Here is a 22696-nt window from a genome sequence, read left to right as displayed (position 1 = left end):
CTTACTATGTTGTATTTCTAAAGCAGTATGTAAATTATATAGGTGTTTCATTAATTCTTTTACATGTGTTAGAAGACTTATTCTTGACGGCCACGTTTTTCAATATAACCTCCATTCACCACGATTCGGAGCCTGACCCACTTATATGGCTCTTCGATCTTTTCCTTAATCTGCGAAGACTTAATGGCAATTGTGAGCCAAATGATATTAGTGGATATAAGTGTAGCAAAAGTACGCTACATGCAAATAATTTTAACGTAATTATATTTTGGGCTGATAGTAGGCTAAAACTCCCAAAAATTTCACGGCACAGCAAATTTAAAAAATGCACCAAAAAGTTTTTAAAAAGACTTCCATAACTATAGTAGTTTAGAAAGACAACTTAATTGATAATTCATATTTCGTTCTCCAAAATCGTTGGTAGTTTCTATCTCGAAAATACAAGAACATCGGCTTCGGGCGAAAAAGCAAGTTCTTAATCTTGGAGAATTCGTTGTATTGTATAACAGTTAATTTTCGCTCCAATTGCAAAAATGACGTACTATTTTCCACCAAAATAAGTGTTTTGATTTAGAAGGAGCATTCGTTTATCTAATACGAAGAATGGCGGATAAGTGCATGCTCGTCATAACAAATATTTCGCCAACACCTATGCCAACTTAGCTTCCGCACCCTGTATACATGTGCAGTTTACTACAATATGCCGTAGTAGTCTTCGACAGTGGACAATTATATATACATATGCAAAAATTTTGTGACCTCTAACCTCGTCTCAGATTCCTCACTCTCCAGCAATTGAACATTTTTCATTTACTGGAAAACTGGATGATAGATGCTGCCATGAGTTTTGATACCTGTTCACCATTTTGTGATAACTAACCTGTTCAGCTCTTCCTCCATTTTGCGCTCGGATCCGAGTCCAATGTTCAGCAACATTCATAATAACTAAAGGATGCAGCTGTACGTTGACGCTGGGCTGAACCGCAGCTCCTGCCATGACGCTGGCGGCTTCACCGGCATCACTACTGGCGGCAGAGGCAGCAGTTCTATCACCCCCAGCAGCAACTTGGTTGGGCGCCTCTTCCACTTCCATAGCGGGCACTCAAAGCTTACTCTAACCTTGCTGGCTTCACGCGATGCCGTAGGTTGTGACGGACCCGTACTGAACTTTAGCACCGAACTTTCAGTTACGTGGACACCTGCGGAAAGTACGCTAGACAAAGTTTATTCAACATTTCTACTGGCGTTTGCTATTGTTCACACACATTATATACCATTCGGCCTGTTTCTATTCACGGATGTCTTGCTACAGCTGACATTTTGCTTACCTCGGCTGAGATCGTTATTAAGCACAACCTCCAAAGAAATGTCCCGCACGCGCGGCCTGCATACTCGACACAACTGACACACGCTGTTATTGTGAGACTGAACGTGGGAGCTGAGAGAAAGCAGGGGACCGAAAACACAGCCGGTCCGAGAATGGATGCATTACACATATCCGAAGAGACACCATCCGAGCAAATTATTCCTCGTCTTAGGCGCTGCAGCTGTGCTTTGCGCACGCATACAGAGCTTGTTATGGTAGTCGATACGTCATAGATCTTGCTCGGTTCAGTATTGAAAAAATGAACCTTTCCACTAAGGAGCGCGGGCAATTTGAATGTTTTTTTTCACACACATCAAAAGGTTAATATGTCATTTGATAAATTTGAAAACATGGCCTCCATGAGTAATAGAATGATAAGTCCTTACACCTGCGTTGTAGCGTGTTCAGGAATGCATAAGCCGATTCGTACTTACCAAACAGGCGTTCTCTCAATTTGAAAGGTATAATGGTAAGAATAAACGTGATGTTAGTTACTGTTGTATTCATGTTTTTGGAACCCACTTTTATTTTTTGTATTTTGACATCTTTAGATACCACATTTATATAAAAAAAATTATAAGTCAATTGTCTGCTTTAATCTATTAATGTTGTAGTGTTATTGAGGTCTCTAATTCTAGACAAATTGTGACTGATAATAGATCACTTAATATTCTACAAGCTTTGAATTTTTAAGCAAATAGTTGTCATCAATTAGTAGGATCTGGGGAATGCATGAATCGAGAATCTTATGCACCCAGCCCGAAAAGACGTATAGTGTCTCAAATAAGCAATAATTTACCTGAAAAGTAGCTTCACGTATCTTTTTCGATTTCAGGTAGCCATTCTCAATGGTGGGAAAGCCCCTGACGAGGATGCTACTTGAGTTTAGTGCGCACGTGCAAAAAGCGAACATCCTTAAATGCTCCAAAAACAAGTTAGTAAGAGATCACCACAGTGCTCACCACTTACAGCATGATGAGAACAACATTTTAGAATACCGTAAAGAGCAAGAACATAGTTAATTTTCGTATATAATTATTTTTTATAGTTAGTTTCTCTTTGTTATTTGCATTTAGGACCTGGTCTATTCCTAAGTATAAGGGAGTTACTTACGCCTATTACTATCTATCTACCTATTTGTATTATATAGATCAACAGTATTAAGTGTGGTTCGTGAACATGTGTTTCTAGTGCATACGTCGTAGAATCCTTGAATGGTTACGTATGAGCGCTCAATGTTATTTACGCTGTGCGCACCAGGTTTTTATCCACCAGGGAGCGCTTGAGTCGATTTGTTTTTGTTGGAGTCAGAGAACGTGAGTTCATCACTGATATCGCTGGAGGCGCTGTCAGATGGCCCCGCTACTTATTGAAATAAGAACCGCAAATGGGTTAGAGACCATGTTAAACCGGAAAGTGTCTTGTTTGAATCCAAGTAGAGCGAAGTGCTAGTGAACTAGATACATGCGACGCTGAAGAACACTTTTCGAAATTGTATCGTTTTAATAAAGAAGAATAAGAACGCAAAATCACGGGACAAGTAGAAACCTATATAAAAAGAATTAGGTAGATTAGGGCACCAGAAAGTTTGTGGATGTGTCCGAGTGAGTGAGGATGTTCCAAAGTTCTTTATGGGCGGTCCCATATATGCTGTAGATCTTTTAAACACGCAAGAAAATCCACGTTACTCAGGCAAAATAAATGCTAGAATTCCAGTTACGAGTTATTGGTTAAGCTGCGCGGCGCGTACGTGCACAGCAACTTTTTTCTGAAGGATATAGTTGCTTCGACGTAAGTTGATTTAGACAAACATGTATGAAGTTCTTAAAGTTTTTCTATTTAAAAAAACTACCATTTTATTTATTTAAATTATGATTTTTGATAATTTTCTGATTTATGTTATTACAATTTTTGGTTAGACTTGCTTAGACTATTTTCTTCCGATTTAAACACGTATTCATTAGGGGTTACCATGTTATCAAATAAATGTATTATCTTAGTGAACCCCCCCGGCACAGACGTCATGAGAATGCAATTATCACGTAATCGCATTTTTGCAAATTGTCACGACCGGATTTATCATTACAACAGCTAAAAACAAATACGCAAATTATAATGTAAAAGGTAGACAACTGATTTATTGATTGTCCTCGTTTTTGCGTAAACTGTATTTAGTATGCAATTACTTTCAAGTGAAAAGCTTAACTATTCGCGATCATATTTGCAACGTGGTAGTAGTTGGCAACGAAGGGTGAGAGCGCTACGCAATATTTCATCATATTCGTTTGAAAGAAATGTGTGCTCTAGTATGATACTATAGACTAGTGGCATCATTACCGCTCTGAAATCTTCTATCAAAAAAACCCGGGGAACTTTTTATTAATGAAAAGCTAGTGAGAATAAGGTTTTTTTAAACAGAAATCATATGTTCCTGTTTAATCTTTGGTATTTTATTTAGGCTGTCTTTCGTCTCTCATGTTATAGACTTTTTGGAGCTGGTTTATGGGAAGTAGTTGTCTCGATGTAACCGCAGGGGTGTTTTTAGATAACGGACACATTAATTAGTTAATTAATTAGCTAAACATATCAATTTAATAAGTTTCATTATCATTAAGTTAAGCGAAAAGCAAGTATATTTATGAAGGGATAACGTGAGATAACTGATACGGCCATACATTGGACTAAAGCATAATTTACAACACAAGCGATATCTACGTTGGAGGATAAAATTGAAAAATCACTTTTTAATGATTGTTTGCCTCACGGCGTGGGGAACAAGTTTCTCTGAATAATTTGTCACCTTTTTTGTTCCTACCTTTATATAATAATGTCCGACAATAGAAAACTATAGATTACAGATAATATCATTACCTATGTTACTACCTGCCAAAAAACCCAAGTGACATTTTTGGGTCGAACAGCGTCGAATCTTTTCGACTGGATGTATATCATCTTAAGTTCTAGTTTGAAATTTTATCATCGGTCATACAAATGGGCTTTCCGAGTTTGTTCAAGTATTAATTTAATTTCGTAGTTTTAGACTTTTGGGCTTTAGACTTGAGTCTTAATAAATCATACGCATTAGTTTGACGGTAAAAACATTACACATCTCTTTGTTTAGCTTAACGTTTTTTCATTTAATGACGAACTTAATGTAGCAAATAGTTGTAACAAAGAAGCATTTCTTGAAGCAACCTGAAAAATAACTATATACAGCTTTACTCTGTTTTTTCTTTTAATCGACTAATAGTTCATTCTTATAGTACGGTCAAATTACAGTTCATAATGTTATAAACTTGTTTAAAACAGTAATCGACGTTAATCGGTAGTGGATGCAGGACAACTCTGTGCGAAATATAATGTTCTAGTCAAAGTATGATTTTGTCGAGCGTGCGCTCAGCCTTCCGTGCAGCCAGAAACTTATGTAAACGCTTACTACCGTAACTTATGAATAATTAGGCGAATTTGATATAGGCCGAGATATTTACTTGTTCTTATCTTTATAGCCCTATTTTTCTTTGCTTGTTTTTCTAAGGTACGCTTCGCTTACCGATCTGAATACTACGCACGTTTTTTGAGATCTAATAAAATATTTTTCTTAATTTAACTGATGTTATTTCCTGGGGAAAGCTCATTTCGTTCTCAACTAAAATGTTCTTACTAGGGGCGGGTCAAATCGGGTGGGTGTTTGAATGAACTTTTTCTAATTTATCTTTTCAAGTCATTCTTCCTAACTGCGGTAAACTAACAGACGCTTGGATGCAAGAAAGGAGGTGGTGCTTTTGTAGTAAATAGGCCAGCAAGCGTGTACCACTAGGCAAGGTACTTCAAACATAGCTACATACATAACTACCTGCATTGAGTTAGTTGGCCTGCTCGTTGAGCCCCTTTAGTTTATAACAGGGAAAAGCTATGCTGTACTTAGGGTGGATCTTTATTTATTTTATCAATAGCGGATTGTTTCCAGTAGAGCGTGACAGTCAAATGACGAATATTTATTGAACTCAAAGCTAGTTTAATGAACTCAGTTCAAAGTGCGCCTATAGGGACTTCTAATTATAACTAGAGTTTGCTAAAATCTACAAGGCTGTATTAAATATAGTGATGCAATATGTGGCTGGAATGGCTTAATAGTGATAATACGATTGTTGCGTCTCTTATAGGTAATTGTGTTGCATTAGGATGGCGACTCCGGCTTTCACAGCTTTCGGTTGTAAGTAATTTGGTTTTATTTACAAAGACGTTAATTAACTTTGTCAATTCTCTATGGCGTCTACTAAATTTGTTCGTATCTCTAATAGTATTTTTCGTTAACTGTTTACTAGGCTGTATGGAGCTCGTGTAGTTATGATTGAGGTCTGTGTTCTATAATATTCTCGGTACGTAGTGTTCTTCGTTTGAAAGCCAAAACAGTGTGTTTGATGGCGCTACTAATAATGCCTCAGTGACTTTTATTCTATTAAGTCTTTTGGTGCTGTAAATCACGCACTATTTTTATTGTTTGTTGATTGTATGATGCACTACGCGCTTAATTATACAGTATAGTAGTTAACTGGTTGGCTGAATTAACACTTATAATTAACAACGGTCATAATCGTCTCTAGTATTTTTATTTAGAGGCTCTACTTAAAATTATACCCTTTAAACTATGTCACAGGTGTCAAATCAGTAGCGAAAGAGTTAAAGAAATATCTCCTTTAGGAAATAAGCCGTAAACGTAGGTAATGCATATAAAAATGTTACATAAAGATTGTTCTGCTCAAATTGTGATTAGATCTTTTTTTGATATTTTTTTGATAACGGCTGTAATACATTTGATATGAGAAAGCACAAACGGTGCAGATTGACTGAACACAGACCCGCTTGTGGTCAAACCTAATTTTGCTCCTAAAACCTTCACTTTGTAAAATGTAATTTATTTTACGTGGCATACATGTTTTCTTTCTTCATGGTAGATGAGAACGGGGACCGCACACCTCTTCAGGACAATGTCAGCAGCTGTGAAGGACAGCAAAGATATGAAAACGAATGCCTCGTTGATGAAGAATCAGAGATGTCGGAGGAACCCTTAGGTGATGGTGATCCGATAATGTTTCAAGAACAGTTACGAAACCACTTTCTCAGGCATTCGAGGTTAGTTACGTATAATTTTCACGAACATTAGCTTTATTTTATTCCATGCGATTGTGCTCGAATATTTTTACAGAGCTTGATCGAAATCACGCATAACATAATCTCTGTGCACGTTTATAGGTGTCCTTGCATAGGTAAAAGAATTCGTTAGTTGTATATTGCCAAATAAAAGGTTTTTGCACTCGTAAAACGCTTTGCGGAATCTGATGTATGCACTCATTTCTATGAAAGTACACACAGGCTTTAAATGTACATTATGATTTTGTATGTTGTTTGATAACGCCTGCCAGATATATGAACGTCATCTCAATAATAAATGGGTCGTTTATTCAAAGTTAGTAACTCTTTATTTAATGATCCCAATTCAAAAATTGCCCTACTCGAAGTTATCCTTGTCGAATGCGACAGTTCTTCTTAGTTTCCAAAATACCTTAATTCGATTGCGTGGATAACTTTCAGAACAGTCTGAAATTTTTCTTCATTTTTTTCTATTATGCAAAATTGCTTTTCTTTCAAGCTTTTTTTTTGCTTTGGGAATGTGAAGAGTCATAGGAGTTAGGATTGGTTAATGTGCGAGTTGGAGCGACATACACATCGCGCTATTTGCGAAAACCGCTATATGAGTATTAAAGTGTGACCCAGTGCATTATCGTGATAGGGGACCCATGATTCGTTTTGCTACAGTTGTGGCCTCTTGTGTTAAACAGACTCGCGGAATTATATTAAAACTTCTTGATTGTAATCTTTGGTGACCGTGAAGTCCGATGACATGAACTCATTACAAACGATTTCCCGGGGGTCGATGAAAAAAGTGTGAAGCACTCTTGTTCTCACTCGTGATTGCTGTCACAGACCTTTCAGAATAAGAATTGTCCTCTGTAGACTTTTGTCTGTCTTCGAAATGCTTTGACCACCTGTTTACTCAAGGTTTACTTAGCGCCTGGTCTCCATAGACCTCCATCCCTGCAGCGTCTGTGTGGTGACCTTACTTTTCATATAAAAACCAATGTACGCTTGTTACTCTGCTTTGGAAAAGTCGTAGAGCGCTCCATACATAAACTTACTTAATTTCATGGGAAAACTATAGATTACATCAGTTATGTTATGAAATTTTGTCTAAAAGCCCTGTTCCTCTTACCAAAACTAGCATTTGTGGATGAAAAGCGATCATCCAGTATCCCCAAAAATTCAAATGACTCATTCATTTCTGGACAGAGGGTTATAATCGGTTTTTAGATAGCTTTCTGAGGCAAGAAAATTAGAATAAGTCTAACTTTATTGTTGAGCTATCTGTTTTCAAAAGCTTTGAAGTAGTTCATTGCTTTTTAAAGTGTTGCCTACAGTAAGTTGGTAATATTTCACCGCTTGTACTTTAGTAGATTTCTAATGCAAAATGCGTAACTGAGGCATGATATTGTAAGACGAAAGCATTACGGGATTTTTTTATCATTATTGTTATAAAAATGACAGCAGGATTTGAAAGTTTTTCCAAATCTTTTAAATTTTTGTCACATAATAATTACACTACAAGCAGCAGGATATATTATGGTTGGTTATATTGGATGCTTTAAGTTGTTTCTTTATGGGGAGCAGTTAGAAGTAAAGTAAATTAGTGGCATTTTTTACTTCATACGTGGCTTACATATTCTTTACAGAGAGTTCATAAAAGCATTTAATATTTTTTTTATCGTTGTTCTATTTTGTTTTTTATTTATCTTTTATTGTTTTTTATTAATTCATTATTTTATTGTTATATCTATTATTATTTATATTTATTTGATTTGACTAGTAATTGGTTTTATACATATACTATACTAGCGCGAAATTTATTTTCGGTTTTTCTAACAATTATACACAAAAGAAAAAAGTTACTGATTGCATTCTTCCAACGGTTGCCGCGGTCTAGTGATTTGGACTATGTCTACAGCCGCAAGACCCAAAGCGTTCCGTAGCGTTGTTTGGGTTACAGTTTAAACAAGTGAACCACCTTCGAGAAGTGACAGTCCATTTAAGTGGGCTTGGTAGTACGAGCGTAATCAAGCAAATATTTACCGTACGCTATAATCTAGGCCTCACTTATGCAAAAAAAAAATGCATATTATCACAATACATGCTACTCGCTTACAGTTATAGAAAAGCTCGTTTTGTTCTTTATCAGAAAGAGGATATGTTTTTCAGTCTTTCATCAAAAATATCCGTCGCCCTTTCTGCGTTCGATATTGCATAATTTTTAGTGGTTCATCGATCAATCTTTCATTTGATGGATCAAGTTCGACGGACACGACTCGCTTCAGTAATCCAGCCTCCTCAGGGGACGCCTTCCGAGAGCAACTACTACAGAATCCTCGTCAACTTGGCTTTTATATCAGGGTTAGCCTAAGTAGATTAAAATCTAGCTAGCCTGTTGGTTTCGAAACTCGTCTGGGTGCAATCGAAAAATATATGTCTACTGCATAGAGAATAGGTTTTTATAAGTTGAGGAATCCTCATCTGTAGGTGCGACAATTATGGTAGTAGCCATAAAGTAATTATATAAGCTTGTTGCTAAAGCTGCAAGGTACCCAAAAGGTTTATTTATGAAGAATAAAATAGAAAGAAATGCTTTTGTTCGAAAGCGTAAAAATAAACACATAAAGAACAACCTACCCTAACCTAATAATAACCTAACTATAATAATAGAACTAATGCTAATATGTGTGTATATGGCATCACTTTTTACCGCTTGTAGGAAAAACTCCGCTACCATTTTATGAGTCCATTAGAAAAGTGGCAGTATCGCAAAGTATTTCCCTGGAAGATGATCTTTCAGATCATTAAAATATTTACTGTCACAACCCAAATTCTGCTATTTGGTTTCGACTGCTCGCAATTCTACAGCGAGCAAATGGCTACGGAGACGGCTCTAAAGGTAAACATGAATGCCAATAACATCAATAAGTCAGATTATTCTGCAGTGTTGTTGACACTTTACGCTGTACTAAATTAATAAATTGAGTGGTTTCATATGATCATTTAACAGGCACACTTTAGGCCAATAGACAACAAGCAACGTCCATAAACGTACCATCTACAATTCTAATTACGAGTTTTCAGGTTCTGAATGAGGCCTTACAGGCCTTGGATTACTTTTGCTGGGGCGGCGCTAACTTATAACGATGCAGGGTTCTATGTTAATCGAATTTTTACGTCAAAAAAATTAGGTTGAATGTATGTCATATATGCCCCTATTTGATGGCTTTTTTAAAATAGCTTATTGTATATATGGATAATTAATAATTTTCTTTTGGTTTGCAGGCATATTTCCTAAAGGACTGGGACCCGATCCGAGATGTTTACTTTTACCCGCCGGATGGACCATACGCGGTTTACACTGAGGCGGAACTGTTTGACCAAATAGACACAGCGGTTCAGAAATACAGCAGAATTACCGAGGACCCGATTGGTGAACGTCTTGAGTCTTCAATAGAACAAATAGATTACTAGAAATTAATCAAGTACCAGGCTGTTTATTTGTTCAGCAAAGTATACTTTCTTTAGAAAAAGATCAGCCGAATCTTTCCTGATTCTATTTTATGAGATTTCTACACATTTAGAGCGACGATTCTGGAACAAAGACTCAGAAATAACTAACAATGTTTGCTTTCTATTGAATTGGTTCTCTTTGCTTTATATTGGCAACGTTACCGATGTTGTTGTTGGCGACGTTTAACGAGTTCCTTAGTTAATTCTTCATCCTGCATAGAAGTACTGACTGTAACTAAATTTGCCTGTTGTGTTCTTTGTTTGCCAATTCATTCTTGTAGGATCGTTTCGCTATAAAATGTTGAATGGCACTAGAGTGCCGCCGCGACTGTGTCTTACCTATTACAATGATGTTCACATGTATGCATTCAATGCGACAGTAAGGTACAATAATAAGGTACGCAAACTCTAATGTTGATCACCGAATAGTACTAAACAGAGCCTAGAATACATTCATCGAATAGGTTTAGCGGGCAACAATAGTTCGCAGAAAGCTCATTAGACCCATGTCTAAAGTGACACATGCGTTTTTAACGTGCGTGACAAGGCTGCAAGCCGTTCGGTGATTTCTCTATAACACGTCTTTTTAAATCTGCTTTAAACTGGGGTAAAGGAAAATATTATATAAAAGTTATAGAAAAAAACGTAAGCGGTAAAAAACTAGTTTAATTGCGGAAGTAATAATTTACGCATTTGCCTGTTCATTACAAAATTTAATTAATTTCTGTTTCTTTAAGATACTATACCAATGCCTAGAGCTAAGCCAAGAGAATTACGCGAACTTCTCCATCGTGAGGTTTCTGAATAATACCAAAATTACGTTGGATCTTCAACGGTAAGGATTCACCATTGAGTCAGAGAAGTATGATTTCTTATTGTTCGTCAACATGAGCTTTGTATTTCTATTTCTCTTTGGTACTGTATAAGCTTGCAAAAACTTTGAATATAACTACCGATTATTCTCAAGTCTTATTGTAGAAATTAAATATCCATAATAAATATAAGTCTGCGTTTTTTCAAGTCCAGTTCTCGTTTATCTGCCAACTCGATAACAATCCACTAACACTTTGGTCTTCACCCTCAGAAAAAAGCATGCCAAGGTGATGTTACAAATAAATACGAATAAATAACAAAGTAAGCTAGCAGTCTCTAGCTTACTTATCTTGAACACCGCGACAAATTTACATTCATTCGTACCATTGGCCGTGAGGATTTTAAATTTAGACCTCATCGGTTACTATATGTCTACTTTTTCCATGTATTTAGGGTAATTATGGCTCGCTTGGATTTCGCCGTGTCCACTGTATACCGGCGTCAAAATTCTGTAATCAATTCAGTCGTTGTTTACCAGATGGAATTTAGTATTGTCTACGATAATAATCATCAAGATGGAGTTATTGAGGTTGGTAAATTTTATTATTATATGCTCACTAGACATGTACGTAGCTAGTATGATATGGTACTGGGTATCATGAGCTCTTAATAAAACGGCTTTCATTTGGATGACCGTCGCATAAGACGCAATCCGATTTAATAAGATGGGCAAAATATCAATTCAGCGAATGTTTTTGACCTCACCTTCCATGTTTTGAGTTCTACGTCCGGTATCGTCGTTAGGCATTCCATCAGATGGCTGGCTTTCAGCACTGGTTTAAGCTTAGACCTAAGACCAGCCAACAGTTACGCTACTCACTAAGCTATCCGGTCAGTATTCTTTCAGTTTTCCGGACAACGATAGGATCTATTTATTCTGATAAATAGATCTTGGATGCGAAGAAAGCACGAGCCTACACTGATTGATTGCGTTATATTTTAGTACTGCATCTTTTGTTATTTTTCATTCCACACTTACACAGCATATTTATTCACCGTGTTTAAAGCGTCGGCGGAATTTCAGTTGTCTGGTACGTAGAATTCCTGCACGTTTTTGCGTGCAGGCAATGAGTTTCCTAAACCGTTGCAAACCTTTGCTTTATACTCTCAAGCCTACGGGTTGTAACATTGCCTCACCAATTATATAAATAGCGTCCAATAAAAATTCTCAGTAGCGATTAAGATGTGTCTTTATATTGAAATCCTATGTTGCAAACTCGACAACATCTAAAGGCAGTCAAGTTTCGAAGTATGAGCCCGTTTTTGAACTGTTAAACTAGTGTATAAAACCATATACTATTATCACTATTATTGTACCTTGGTAAAGTAAATGAAGTATGCAAATAAACCGAAAAGAACAGTGTATAATGTTCTATGTATATAAATAGGCTCTTGTTATTAGCGAAGTATGCATGGAAGCTTCGATGTAACTGGTTTTGTACAGTCAATATTTTAGCCCGTTTTTTGTTTGATTTACTGTGTTTTAGGTAAAGTTGAACGTGACAAGCGCCGCAGACTCTAGGGAAAGCAAAAGGCCGCAAGTAGCGGCTCAGACCGCACGTCAAATATATAACGTTGCTGTTATTGCTATCTGTCTAATTTCATTAATCCTTTGTTCACGATCCATCTACCGGTGCTACTCATTATTGGGCAAGACCGTCGAGTACTTTAAGACACATCGACAAGTAGACCTATGCTGTAGCGACAAATTCGAATTCGTTGATCTTTGGCTTTGCCTCATCATGTTGAATGATATTCTGGTCATTTCTGGCACTGTAATTAAAATGTCAAACGAGATGAGCCTATTGTCTCAACAACGATATCTTTGGGCTTCGGTGCTACTGGGCACGGGCTTGTTGTTTGTGTGGTGTGGCGTACTTCGTTATCTCGGCTATTTCCGTCATTACAATGTGTTGATGCTTACGTTAAAAAAAGCCGCCCCAAATCTTCTGAAGTTTCTTATCTGCGCACTCATCTTGTTCATGGGCTACAGCATCTGCGGATGGGTCGTTCTCGGGCCGCACCACATAAAGTTCAGAAAATTCTCGACATCACTCGAATGCCTCTATGCAATCACAAACGGTGACGATATATTCGCAACGTTCGCTTTAGCAACTAACGAGTACTCGGAACATGGTATTCCTCCAATGATTTGGTGGTTTTTGAGGATCTATTTTTATTCTTTTGTTACTCTCTTCATTTGTGTTGTGATCAACCTTCTGTACGCGGTGATTATTGACGCCTTTGACACAATCAAGGAAGTGTCCGATGCTAACTTAAACAAAACGAAAAGTATCATTCATGAGTTCATCGATGAAAGCCGCGAAATGGCATCCAGTGGCAATTTCCTGCTCGATGATGAGTTAGAGGATCGCATGAGCGTCTCGGAGGTAACGACTTCTGTTTACCTATTATATACACTTTCTCATTGATTGGTCTTGCGTGTGTTTAATTGTATGTTAAAACTCCAGTAGCCAGTTACTCTCGTTTATATAAATGTATAATTCAGAAGAATATTAGGTATTGCTTTTTATGCTGGCGTCATTACTTCTAGAACTAGATGACAAACAAATATTCAGATGTGTAGCTATACTGTTAATTAAGGACTGCAATAATTGCGTCACAAACTTTACCTGCGGTTTATTTTCTTTACTAAATTATACGTAATGGGAACCGTGCGTCTATAATAGATATGACATGATTTGCCATAATCTGATTACAGATATTTTTGTGTTGCTTCCCGTGGTTCCTCCGGGATCGCATGAAGTACGTCGACAACGCCGCAGTTGAGTAAACGCATCTACCAGCTCATGAAAAGACATTCGAAAGTATTGATCCCCTCTATCGAGATACATGGGAACCGTCAAATGAGATCGCCCTAAATGTTTGACGTAAGATATTACTATAATTGAGAGATTGGTGAGCGATGGTTAAAGAAAAATAATCTATTTTGTCAAAGACACTCTGTACCGCTTCTAAGTGGCGCACGACACTGATAACTAAAGACGCCGTCTACAAAACTTGCGCGTCAGATCAGACTGAATTGATCTGAGACCAGAAATTTGTTTGTTGTTTTGAAGGCTTCCATCAGTTTGTTTGATCGTATTTGGTTGGTGAATTTTTCTTGTTTACTGCTCAGAAGGAATCCAATTAGAAAATTTCAACAGGAATGGTGAGCTATCTAGATTTTGTCGTGGTAATAGATGATGCATAAGCGAACGTGCTTCTTTGTTACTTATAAGGAACTGCGTACAGGCGTATCCGCCTCCATTTTTTGAGGACTTAATTTTGTTATTCTGTCATAGAAACAAATGTGTACACGACGCTATGTTCGTATTCCACTAGTGTATCTAACGTGTGCTTAATATGCACCGGCGTGTATTTGTTATTCGGTTATTATTATAATTATAATATGCAGCTGCTGAATTAGTTAGCATACGCTTCAAAATAATGTAGATTATTCAGTCCTTTTACCGCAGGCACTTGGCCTGCCAGGTGGCTCTATTTGTACATGTAAAGTACAGTAGTCGCCCGCAAGATTAAAACATAATTTTACAAATACCAAGATTTTTATAACTAAATAAAAGGTGCTGATGGTAAGCGGAAACCGGTAATCTTACCATTACTATAGATCTCATCAAACCATATCGTTAGATCATTATCATTCGAATCTTTTTATACCTCTTGTAAGGTACTACAGCCCAGTATGTAATATCAAGCGTTTCTCAAAACCACGTCCGTGATAGAAATGACGTTTCTTAATTAATGGAAAGTAAGTGTTACGATAATATAATGCTCTAACAAATGCCTAAAATACACGTTACTATATCAAAATTCATAGGTGAAATATCAATGAAATACTAAAATTATTTTAACAGGCTTGGTTTACTGCTTAATCGGATTCAGGCTAAAGAGAGAATTGGTGTACTTAAAATATAAAAAATAATAAATCTGGAAGGAAGATTGCCAAATCAAAATGCAGATTTTGTGCAAACGTTAGCACTAGGTGGATAATCAAGTTGATTTTATCATTATATAAGGCAGTTATTTAGCGGTCTTCTCGATAGCGCGAGATGTACATCGAGATTTCCTAAAAGTTTTTTAAAAAATAATATGTTCTGCTACACTAAAAAACCACTAATTCTTAGAATATTCGGTGTTTATGATGCGAATGTAATCGCACACGTAGCAGAAGTATTATTAAGTAATTTGTAGTTTAACAGTCTATATGGAGCTTGATATACTAGAGCAGTCATGGCTAAGTTAACCGTTTTCAAGATGTATAGATACTAGATAAAGCACACTCAAAAATAATGTATGTGTGTACTAGTGTATAATAAAAGCCCTTCTTTGACTGATCAAAGTTCTTAAATTGCTGTTTTTCTTGAAAATTATGCATGTAAACAAGTTGTTCTATTTTTTTATTATATAGCAATAAATCTCGTAGTAATACCTCTGTGAAATATATCTACAATACAGCGTTTCATTTAATCCATTCCTATAAAGTGTTGTTTTCAGAGCATGTTTACCCGTTAAAAGCAAAGGGCGTACAAGTGGTATAGCTTGGTTTGGCCTTGCTTACACTCTACGCATCGCCCCGTTCAATTCGCTGCACAAAAATGCATCCATCCATTTGCGGCTATTTGGAGAGTTTCTTAATGAAATAGTAGCACGGCATAGGGCTGATTTTTTTTTTACTTCAGTTAATACGCGAAGATGTGAAAACACTGCGTGCGTGCTTAAGAACGACGAAATTTAAGCTAATCTATTTTCCTGAAGTGTTCGATTTGCTGCTGTGGTGAAACAATATATTCGCATATATTTTCACGGTAGGTAAACGCACCTTAGTAAAGGTTTTATGTTTGCGCCCTATAAAAGCAGCGGCGACGCCGGGCAAAAAAGCACTCAGTAGTGGTGGTGTTGCCTTGTGCGAACCTCTCAATTAAGATCTGTTTGCATTAAATTACGTAATGTTATAGATCTTACCAGTTCGTAGTCTTTACAAGTATCGCAGTTCATTGGAGGTATATTGCTTTCTAAAGGCAGAATATTATATCGCTAATACCATTATAACAATTCGCGCGTACAGTGAAAAAGGCAATGTTTTATTTGTGCAAATCAATAAATTCTTACAAAGACTAAAGTTCGTTGTTAGCAAACAATAGGGCAAATAAGCAAATAATACCGATAATTATATGGGGAAACTTGTTAAACTTGTTACGATCGCTGTCTCTGCGTGCGCGAAACTTGCTTATTGGTAAACGGTGCGATACTTTAATTACAGATTAATTGTAGTATCCAGGTTACCTTTATTACTAAACGAACGAAAGATTAAATATGAGTTTAAATGTAAAATACATTTTCCTATTGTTGTATGAATGCCTTCGGTGGACCCTATAGATTTCTAATTTAACTAACCAGTGAGCATTTGTAGCCTACGTAATGTCTGTCTCGTAGGCTTACTTCTTAATAGCCTTTAGGAGCCTATGACAAAGTCACGTAGATTGGTTTTGGTTGCAGCTGTAACCCTGAAGGTACAAACCGCGTGTCTAAAACGTGTAAATTTAATATGAATTTCAATATGCGAAAGCACTCACTAAGCGTATATCTAGCGCATAGGCAAATCGTTATTATTTAATATGGGTAAGAAGCACATTAAGGCAAATTGCAAAAAACAAAATTATAATAAAATAAGAAATAGGTAAAAAAAGATTGTAGTAAAGATTTGGATAATAATATTTTAGATAATACATGCAATTTGACTTTAACTCTTTCCCTACATTCGAGTCCATGGCGGCAATGTAAATTACTAAACGTATGAATTAACTTAGCTATTATGTAACATAAAAAATAAACAGTGCAAATTTTTTTAGTCGCTGATCGACCGAAAGAGAACTGGGATAGATCAATATTTTTCTAAGTAATTATAGTTTTCAGCTTTAATCGGTGTTCCAATATTTGTATTTCCCAATGTCACAATATTTGCGTATCACTATCAAATACAAGCATAAAAATATTTTATCGCGTGTTTTGTCGCTATGCATAATGAACTAACAACAAAAACACACTTATTGAAAAGGGTTATGCTTATTAACATTAGGAGTGTTTACACAGCGCATTACGGCTTCTGCTACTAGGATTCTAACGTGAACCGTTTTCTTACTAATTACCAAATCACTATTTGGGTCTAGTGCAATGTTTTAGACAAAAATTCCGACTGAGCCAACAAATATTTTGATTTTTGTCTCTTTCGTAAATGGCTTTAATTTGAAAGTTTCTGATTAAAATGATTATTTACTCTGATTTTAGAAGTGCAACTATTAAATTGAGCGTCACAGAGACTGGAATGGATAACGCCAAGAGAACCAGCGGTTGTTCTTCTGTTAAGATTTCGTCAGGGCTTCCATCGACAGAAGAGGATCAATCCACTATTGAGATCATACTTTATGACGGACTTGAGGAAGAGACATTTAGCGGTCAGTTTAACTCAGACGCTATTTTATTGAATGGTTGGAGGTCTATACATATACCTTTAAAGACAGAATTTGCATAGATTTACAAACAGCATCCTTCAAACGTCTTCTGCATTATTGGAAATAAGTTTAACGAAACTTAAAAGGCATAGGCACTTGAAAGTCACGAAGTCTAAAGCGCTAAAACTGTCATATACTTATGCGGGGTGGTATACACTTATGCACCTCCAGGGAACGTTGGTAAGGAGCCAACAAACATGTCAAAGTGGTCATTAAAAACAAGGAGAGAATTCTATGCGACAGAGTATTCAGATTCTCGTAGGTATATAGAAACTAGTACGAGTACATACAAAAAGAAATGAAAAAAGAAGAGTATCAATCATGCTTTCCAATTCCTGCTGATCACTGTGGCGTAACCTAAGCAGTCGCGAAATGCGCCAAGAGAATATTGTTTAGCCATTCGGCGTCTGCGACAGCATCAGATGGGTTAACTACAAAAAGCACGTTCGTTCTGGTGTTAAGTAGCTTATTAACCGTTATTGCTTAAACGTTTGTATTACACATTCCGGCAGACTTACGTAGTATATCCTTTTTAGTTATAAAGCTTACGTAAAAGGTAAATTATGTATACGCCTAACAATGCTACTAAATAAAAACGCAACATTGTGATTCATACGAAAAGGAAGAGATGGCTTCTTCTTTAAAAGAACTCCCCTTTGTTAATACAACATAATTCACTTGGAATAATAGTAAAACTAAACTAAGCGACGCAGCTTTTCTGATCTATCCTACTTGCACGCCACTAAATCATAATTAGGTGTATACAGCGAAAACAACGGTATTCAACTTCATGGAATACCATAAGGCTATACCAAGCTAATAAGACTATAGCCAATCTATTTCGAGACTAGGCAATAATATTTCGTCAATAGTGTCTATTTTCGAATAACCTAAACAGCTCGGTCTAGTGAGACAGCTTTGGAATAAGACCAAAAAAATACAGTACGGCTCGATTAATTTTTGGACAGTAGGTGATGATGAAGGTTATATGGTTGTTCTTGAGGAAGTCGAAGAAGCAAGTAGTCCCGCTCAGGTCCCATACCATCGACCGGCGAAGTTTTACGAGGCTGTTCCAGGTCGAACGGCACTTGATCCAACCTACCATGCATCAGCAGCTGACGTCTCTCGCGCTAACGCCAGCTCACGTGTAACTTCAGCATCGTTAGCTTCTTGCAATTTGGCTCCGATTGCTAATGCAGTTCGTAAAGGTCAGTGGTCGCATCAATGGAAAATCTGCGAAGAGAACGTTCCAACAAGAAGCACCTCTAAGTTTCGATCAGGACTGACATTGACTTCTCGGCAAGCTAAGGTTGTACGGGTAACAACAGGAACTCCGCGAGCTTATGTAAAAGAATCTTCCCCGGCAGTTGCCCAAGACAAAGGCAAATCTACGAAGGTGAGTAATCTCATTGATAACTTTAAAAAATTGGTAAGCGTCTAATGACGCTCAATAGACTTGGAATAAAAAAAAAAACATCTCTTTAGAAATCCCCAACTTTAGAGCAACTGCTTGTCATAAAATCGGAAACTTAAGGTTGAAATTCGTCCGTCTGCTGTGTGAAGAAATCAAGTTTTTTCTTTAATGATTAAATTAGTCCAGACGTGGTGGTCACAAAAGAAGCTTTCGAATGAGATACAGAGTAACATTCGAATGGTTGTTCACTTTCAAACCAAACGTGGTTTACCCTTTCGTACCAGATAGTTTTATATGTACTTGCTTTACAGAGATATACTATTTATTTCAACCTATGCCAGTAATGTACAGTAAATTTTTCGCATAATGGTTTCTAACAAGCCCGTGATACTGTAGAGACCAACACAGAGTATCTTCCAAGCAAGAAGTGGTATCTAGAAACATTTGATTGATCTCTTACCTTGTCATTGGCCGGCCCTTTCTCAGGTAAAACGGTTCAAGTGTTTAGAATGCGGCTCGTCATTTAGTAACAAAAACTACTTTCGCGAACACCTAAAGAAGCATGGCGACGAGTTACTGTGGTGCAGCACTTGCTCAAAGGAAATGTGCTCAAAGGAAACACTCGAATCTCATATGCGGTTACATCGTAATGAACGACCCTTCGCATGCGGAGAATGCAGTGCAACTTTTCCGGGAGAGAAGAATCTTCGCGAACATGTCAAACGGTTACACTCCGGTAGAACATTTAAGTGCTCCGTATGTAGCAAAGAGTTGGCAACGGCTGATTCGCTCAAAGCCCATGAATCGCTGCACAAAGCGGAAAAACCATTTCGTTGTCGCCAATGTGACGCTTCGTATCGGAATAACAAGCGACTACTCGAGCATACAAAGCGTCAGCATGGAGAAGTACACAAATGTAGCATCTGTAGCAAGATTCTCGCAACCAAAGTGACGCTCGAAGCTCACGAACGATTGCATCGTAATGAAAAACAGTTTGCCTGCGACCAGTGTGGCAAAGCGTTCGCCGATAAAAATTATCTGCGTGAACATTTGAAAAGACACAAGGGCCGAACGTTTCCGTGTGGTCAGTGCGATAAGCAGCTGGCAACCAAGTCAAGTTTACGGGCCCATGAGAAACTTCATGATAATATTCGTCCCTTCGGTTGCGACGTTTGTTGGGCAACATTCGCTGAAAAGGGTCAGCTAAAGGTTCACATGAGAAAACATACTGGAGAGAAGCCATTCAAGTGCAATATGTGCAGCTACGCGGCATCCCAGAAGCACTCCGTTGGTAGGCATATGCTGGTCAAACACGGTGAAGGAAATGGAAGGAGCAGTCACCAAAGGGGCGAAGAACGCCCGGAAAATGCAAGCGAAGATCTGGCAGTCAACAATGGCGTAATTAATGATATAGTCAATAATGTAGTTAGGTGATAGAGTGGAACAGAACGAACGTTGAATCACCACAATGGATGGCTGAGAGCCTTTTTTTTTTGAGGAGATAGTAAGGGCAGACCGTTCAGGCCTAAATGCTTTTACATAACATAAAGTTATTGTCTTCCTGTTCAAATTTCTTTTCGAAAAACAACGCGCCACGCTCGACAGAAACATACTGCATATTTCTGCTCTGTCTGACATCTCAATTTTCTAAAAATCCCAACAACTTACACCATTGGAGAGAGTTTGATATTTTTTAATAATGGCGTAATGTTGATATCGGCAGGTAGTGCTCGATAAATAATTTATACGAGGCACTGTTATTGTTTGTAACGATTATTATGCTATTTGAGCTTCCTATGCTATATATGCTCACCTCATAGTGCATTGTTTGTCTTGTTTGTGTATATATATGTACATTTTTTTTGTTTATAGTCAAGATGCATTATCGAAAGAAATGGCCTAAAAGTGGTTCTGCCGCTTTCATTGTAGAACATCGATGTGAGAAATACTTCTATTAACGGTCGAGCAGTTACGGCAAAAGTGAACAAGACCGATACGTGAGTGTTCATGATGTTGCTAAGGGACTAAACTTCCACCATTAAAGAGTTTCAAACTATTTGAAGGGCTACAAAGAAAGCTCAATGCTTTGGTGCCACAAGAATTGATGTCAACGAGTTTAAACGATCGTATTTCCATCTGTGAAGCTTCACAGAAATGTAACAAAATCAAGCGTTTTTTAAAGCTACTGGTCAGGAATGATGAAGAGTAAATTACATACGACAGTAATGTGCAAATTGAAAGAAACTAAAGAAACGTGCTCTACTATCTGGGGCTAACCCCAAATTGACGCCAAGGAAGGTGATGCCGTGTGTTTGAATTGAAGAGGATTCGTGCATTATGGACTGCTATCGCCTGCCGAAACGATTGTTTCGAACCTCTGCTGTTGGCAGCTAACAAAATTACGATAAGCCTCTAAAAATATCGATCGAGGCCACACTGATCTTTGGCTACCCAGAAAAAATTGAGAAAATATGGACGGGAATTTTAAATGCATCCAACGTATTGCCGGAATATCGCACAATCAGAGTATCATTTGCTTTTGTCTCTGCAGAGCGGCTTAATGTTATTAATTTCGTTGTAATGCAAAAATCACTTGCTAAATTCTCACTCAGAAGTTCTACACTGATGGAATTATGATATTACTAGAAAAATAACAAAAGGTCATCGATCAAAACGGGGCATAATCAGTTTATAGAAAATATTAGTTACCAAAAGCCAGAACCGAAGAGCACTTAATACTTCTTTTATAACCCGATATATGTTCGTCCCCCAAATCTCGAAAACCGTACTTTTTTTTTTACAGTAAATTTGTCCTGGAGAACGCTTTTATGTTTAAAGCTACAAAAAAGTATCCTAAGGATTTAGGTTGCGCGGTAGCATACGATGTTGCCGAGATGGGTATATTTGTTCATTGCTTAGTGACGAAGTGTTTGTTGCGTTTCATAGTATGAAGCATTGTACAGAGGCGGGCTCGTAAAAGGTCGAGCTCCCCTGTCCCTTTTGGGATAGTCCTTGATATTTATTTTAATTTATTCTTCAATGAATATATCTGAAACCAAACAAGTACTTGTCTGTAAGTGCATGGCTGGAGATGCATTGGTGTGCTTTGTGGATTCACTGTAGTGGAACGGCATCAAATCGAGTCATTGTTAAAAGAAATTATAGACGATTTCTTCAAGTCGGGCGGCGACAAAATCTCGCTTTCAAGTACTACTTAATTAATACGACTGTCTTAAATTTTCATATTATGGAAGTAAGGCGATAGTGAAAGAGTCTCTTTCAGACATCAGTCAATGAACCAAACGTGTTATATACACGAATATTTTGAGCCGTGAGAAAATTTTCAAAGCATAAATACATCGTGCAAACTGAACAAAATTTAGATGCACAGTGAAATTCACTAAATAAACACGTGACATTATTTAAATTTCGATTCTGCAGTGCTACACAAAATATCTTACACCGTGATCCATAGATAAGCAAGGATTAGATCATTTTATGACCGAATTGTAGAATATCTGTGATTGTTGTGCATAGTATATACATATGCATACAGTGGCATACCTTATAAAGTGCAATAAAAATATGCAATTTTGTTAGAAAATATTGCGAATGTCTTATTTCTAAGAGATCCTTAATTGTGTAACCGTGTCTCAGGATTAGTTGTGAAAATTTGCTCTGCAGTCTTCATAAGTATGACTGAGTTGAGAAGCAGATGTTCACATTATAGATTTTTGTAATTAGAAAAGGGGTTAGGTGAGCATTTCGAATCATTAAATTGAGATAATAGATGCCCATCCCGCCGTCAGGGAGAAAAGCATTGTTAACAATATAGACTTTCGTAATTTCTTGCTG

General features: G+C 37.2%; 3 protein-coding genes across 6 annotated transcripts in view; 2 read left to right on the top strand and 1 right to left on the bottom strand.

Annotated features, from left to right (window-relative positions):
- Positions 1 to 1553, bottom strand: part of CSN6 (COP9 signalosome subunit 6) — a 6155-nt gene extending 4602 nt beyond the window's left edge. The window contains exons 1-2 of the mRNA XM_022833780.2: positions 1329 to 1553; positions 881 to 1199 (exon numbers count right to left, since the gene is read on the bottom strand). Of these exons, the coding sequence (XP_022689515.1) occupies positions 881 to 1093 (213 nt within the window). The 5' untranslated portion in view covers positions 1094 to 1199; positions 1329 to 1553. The remainder of the gene's footprint in view (positions 1 to 880; positions 1200 to 1328) is intronic.
- A 700-nt stretch (positions 1554 to 2253) lies between these two features.
- Positions 2254 to 15266, top strand: LOC111260774 (mucolipin-3). 4 transcript variants are annotated; one of them, XM_022833777.2, is made up of 11 exons: positions 2254 to 2300; positions 5530 to 5579; positions 6322 to 6499; positions 8734 to 8869; positions 9228 to 9407; positions 9794 to 9941; positions 10303 to 10418; positions 10759 to 10856; positions 11288 to 11423; positions 12382 to 13284; positions 13617 to 15266. In XM_022833777.2, the coding sequence occupies exons 2-11, from the start codon at positions 5549 to 5551 to the stop codon at positions 13686 to 13688; spliced, it is 1998 nt and encodes a 665-aa protein (XP_022689512.1). In that variant the 5' UTR covers positions 2254 to 2300; positions 5530 to 5548; the 3' UTR covers positions 13689 to 15266. The 4 variants fall into 4 exon arrangements, with proteins under 4 accessions (XP_022689512.1, XP_086824580.1, XP_022689511.1 ...); XM_086968454.1 differs by lacking the exon at positions 2254 to 2300 and adding an exon at positions 2668 to 3157 and having other exon boundaries at positions 13153 to 13284; XM_022833776.2 differs by lacking the exon at positions 2254 to 2300 and adding an exon at positions 2668 to 3157.
- A 2181-nt stretch (positions 15267 to 17447) lies between these two features.
- Positions 17448 to 22447, top strand: LOC111260780 (uncharacterized). Its single transcript, XM_022833785.2, has 2 exons — positions 17448 to 18823; positions 19328 to 22447. Exons 1-2 carry the CDS (start codon positions 18416 to 18418, stop codon positions 20273 to 20275), a joined length of 1356 nt encoding a protein of 451 aa, XP_022689520.1. The 5' UTR covers positions 17448 to 18415; the 3' UTR covers positions 20276 to 22447.
- The last annotated feature ends 249 nt before the right edge of the window (positions 22448 to 22696 follow it).

The sequence above is a fragment of the Varroa jacobsoni genome, unplaced genomic scaffold (genome assembly GCF_002532875.2).
Source record: "Varroa jacobsoni isolate VJ856 unplaced genomic scaffold, vjacob_1.0 scaffold_475, whole genome shotgun sequence".
NCBI lineage: Eukaryota > Metazoa > Arthropoda > Arachnida > Mesostigmata > Varroidae > Varroa > Varroa jacobsoni.
Note: the sequence above shows the minus strand (reverse complement) of the source record. Positions and strands in the feature narration are given on the sequence as shown.

Bases quoted from the DNA above. Each gene is read 5' to 3' on its own strand.
- LOC111260774 (XM_022833777.2), top strand. From the start codon at position 5,549: ATGGCGACTCCGGCTTTCACAGCTTTCGGTT. The intron at 6,500-8,733 runs GTTAGTTACGTA...CATAATTTTTAG, and splicing joins CACTTTCTCAGGCATTCGAG to TGGTTCATCGATCAATCTTT. The intron at 11,424-12,381 runs GTTGGTAAATTT...ACTGTGTTTTAG, and splicing joins ATCAAGATGGAGTTATTGAG to GTAAAGTTGAACGTGACAAG.
- LOC111260780 (XM_022833785.2), top strand. From the start codon at position 18,416: ATGGTTGTTCTTGAGGAAGTCGAAGAAGCAAGTAGTCCCGCTCAGGTC. The intron at 18,824-19,327 runs GTGAGTAATCTC...GCCCTTTCTCAG, and splicing joins ACAAAGGCAAATCTACGAAG to GTAAAACGGTTCAAGTGTTT.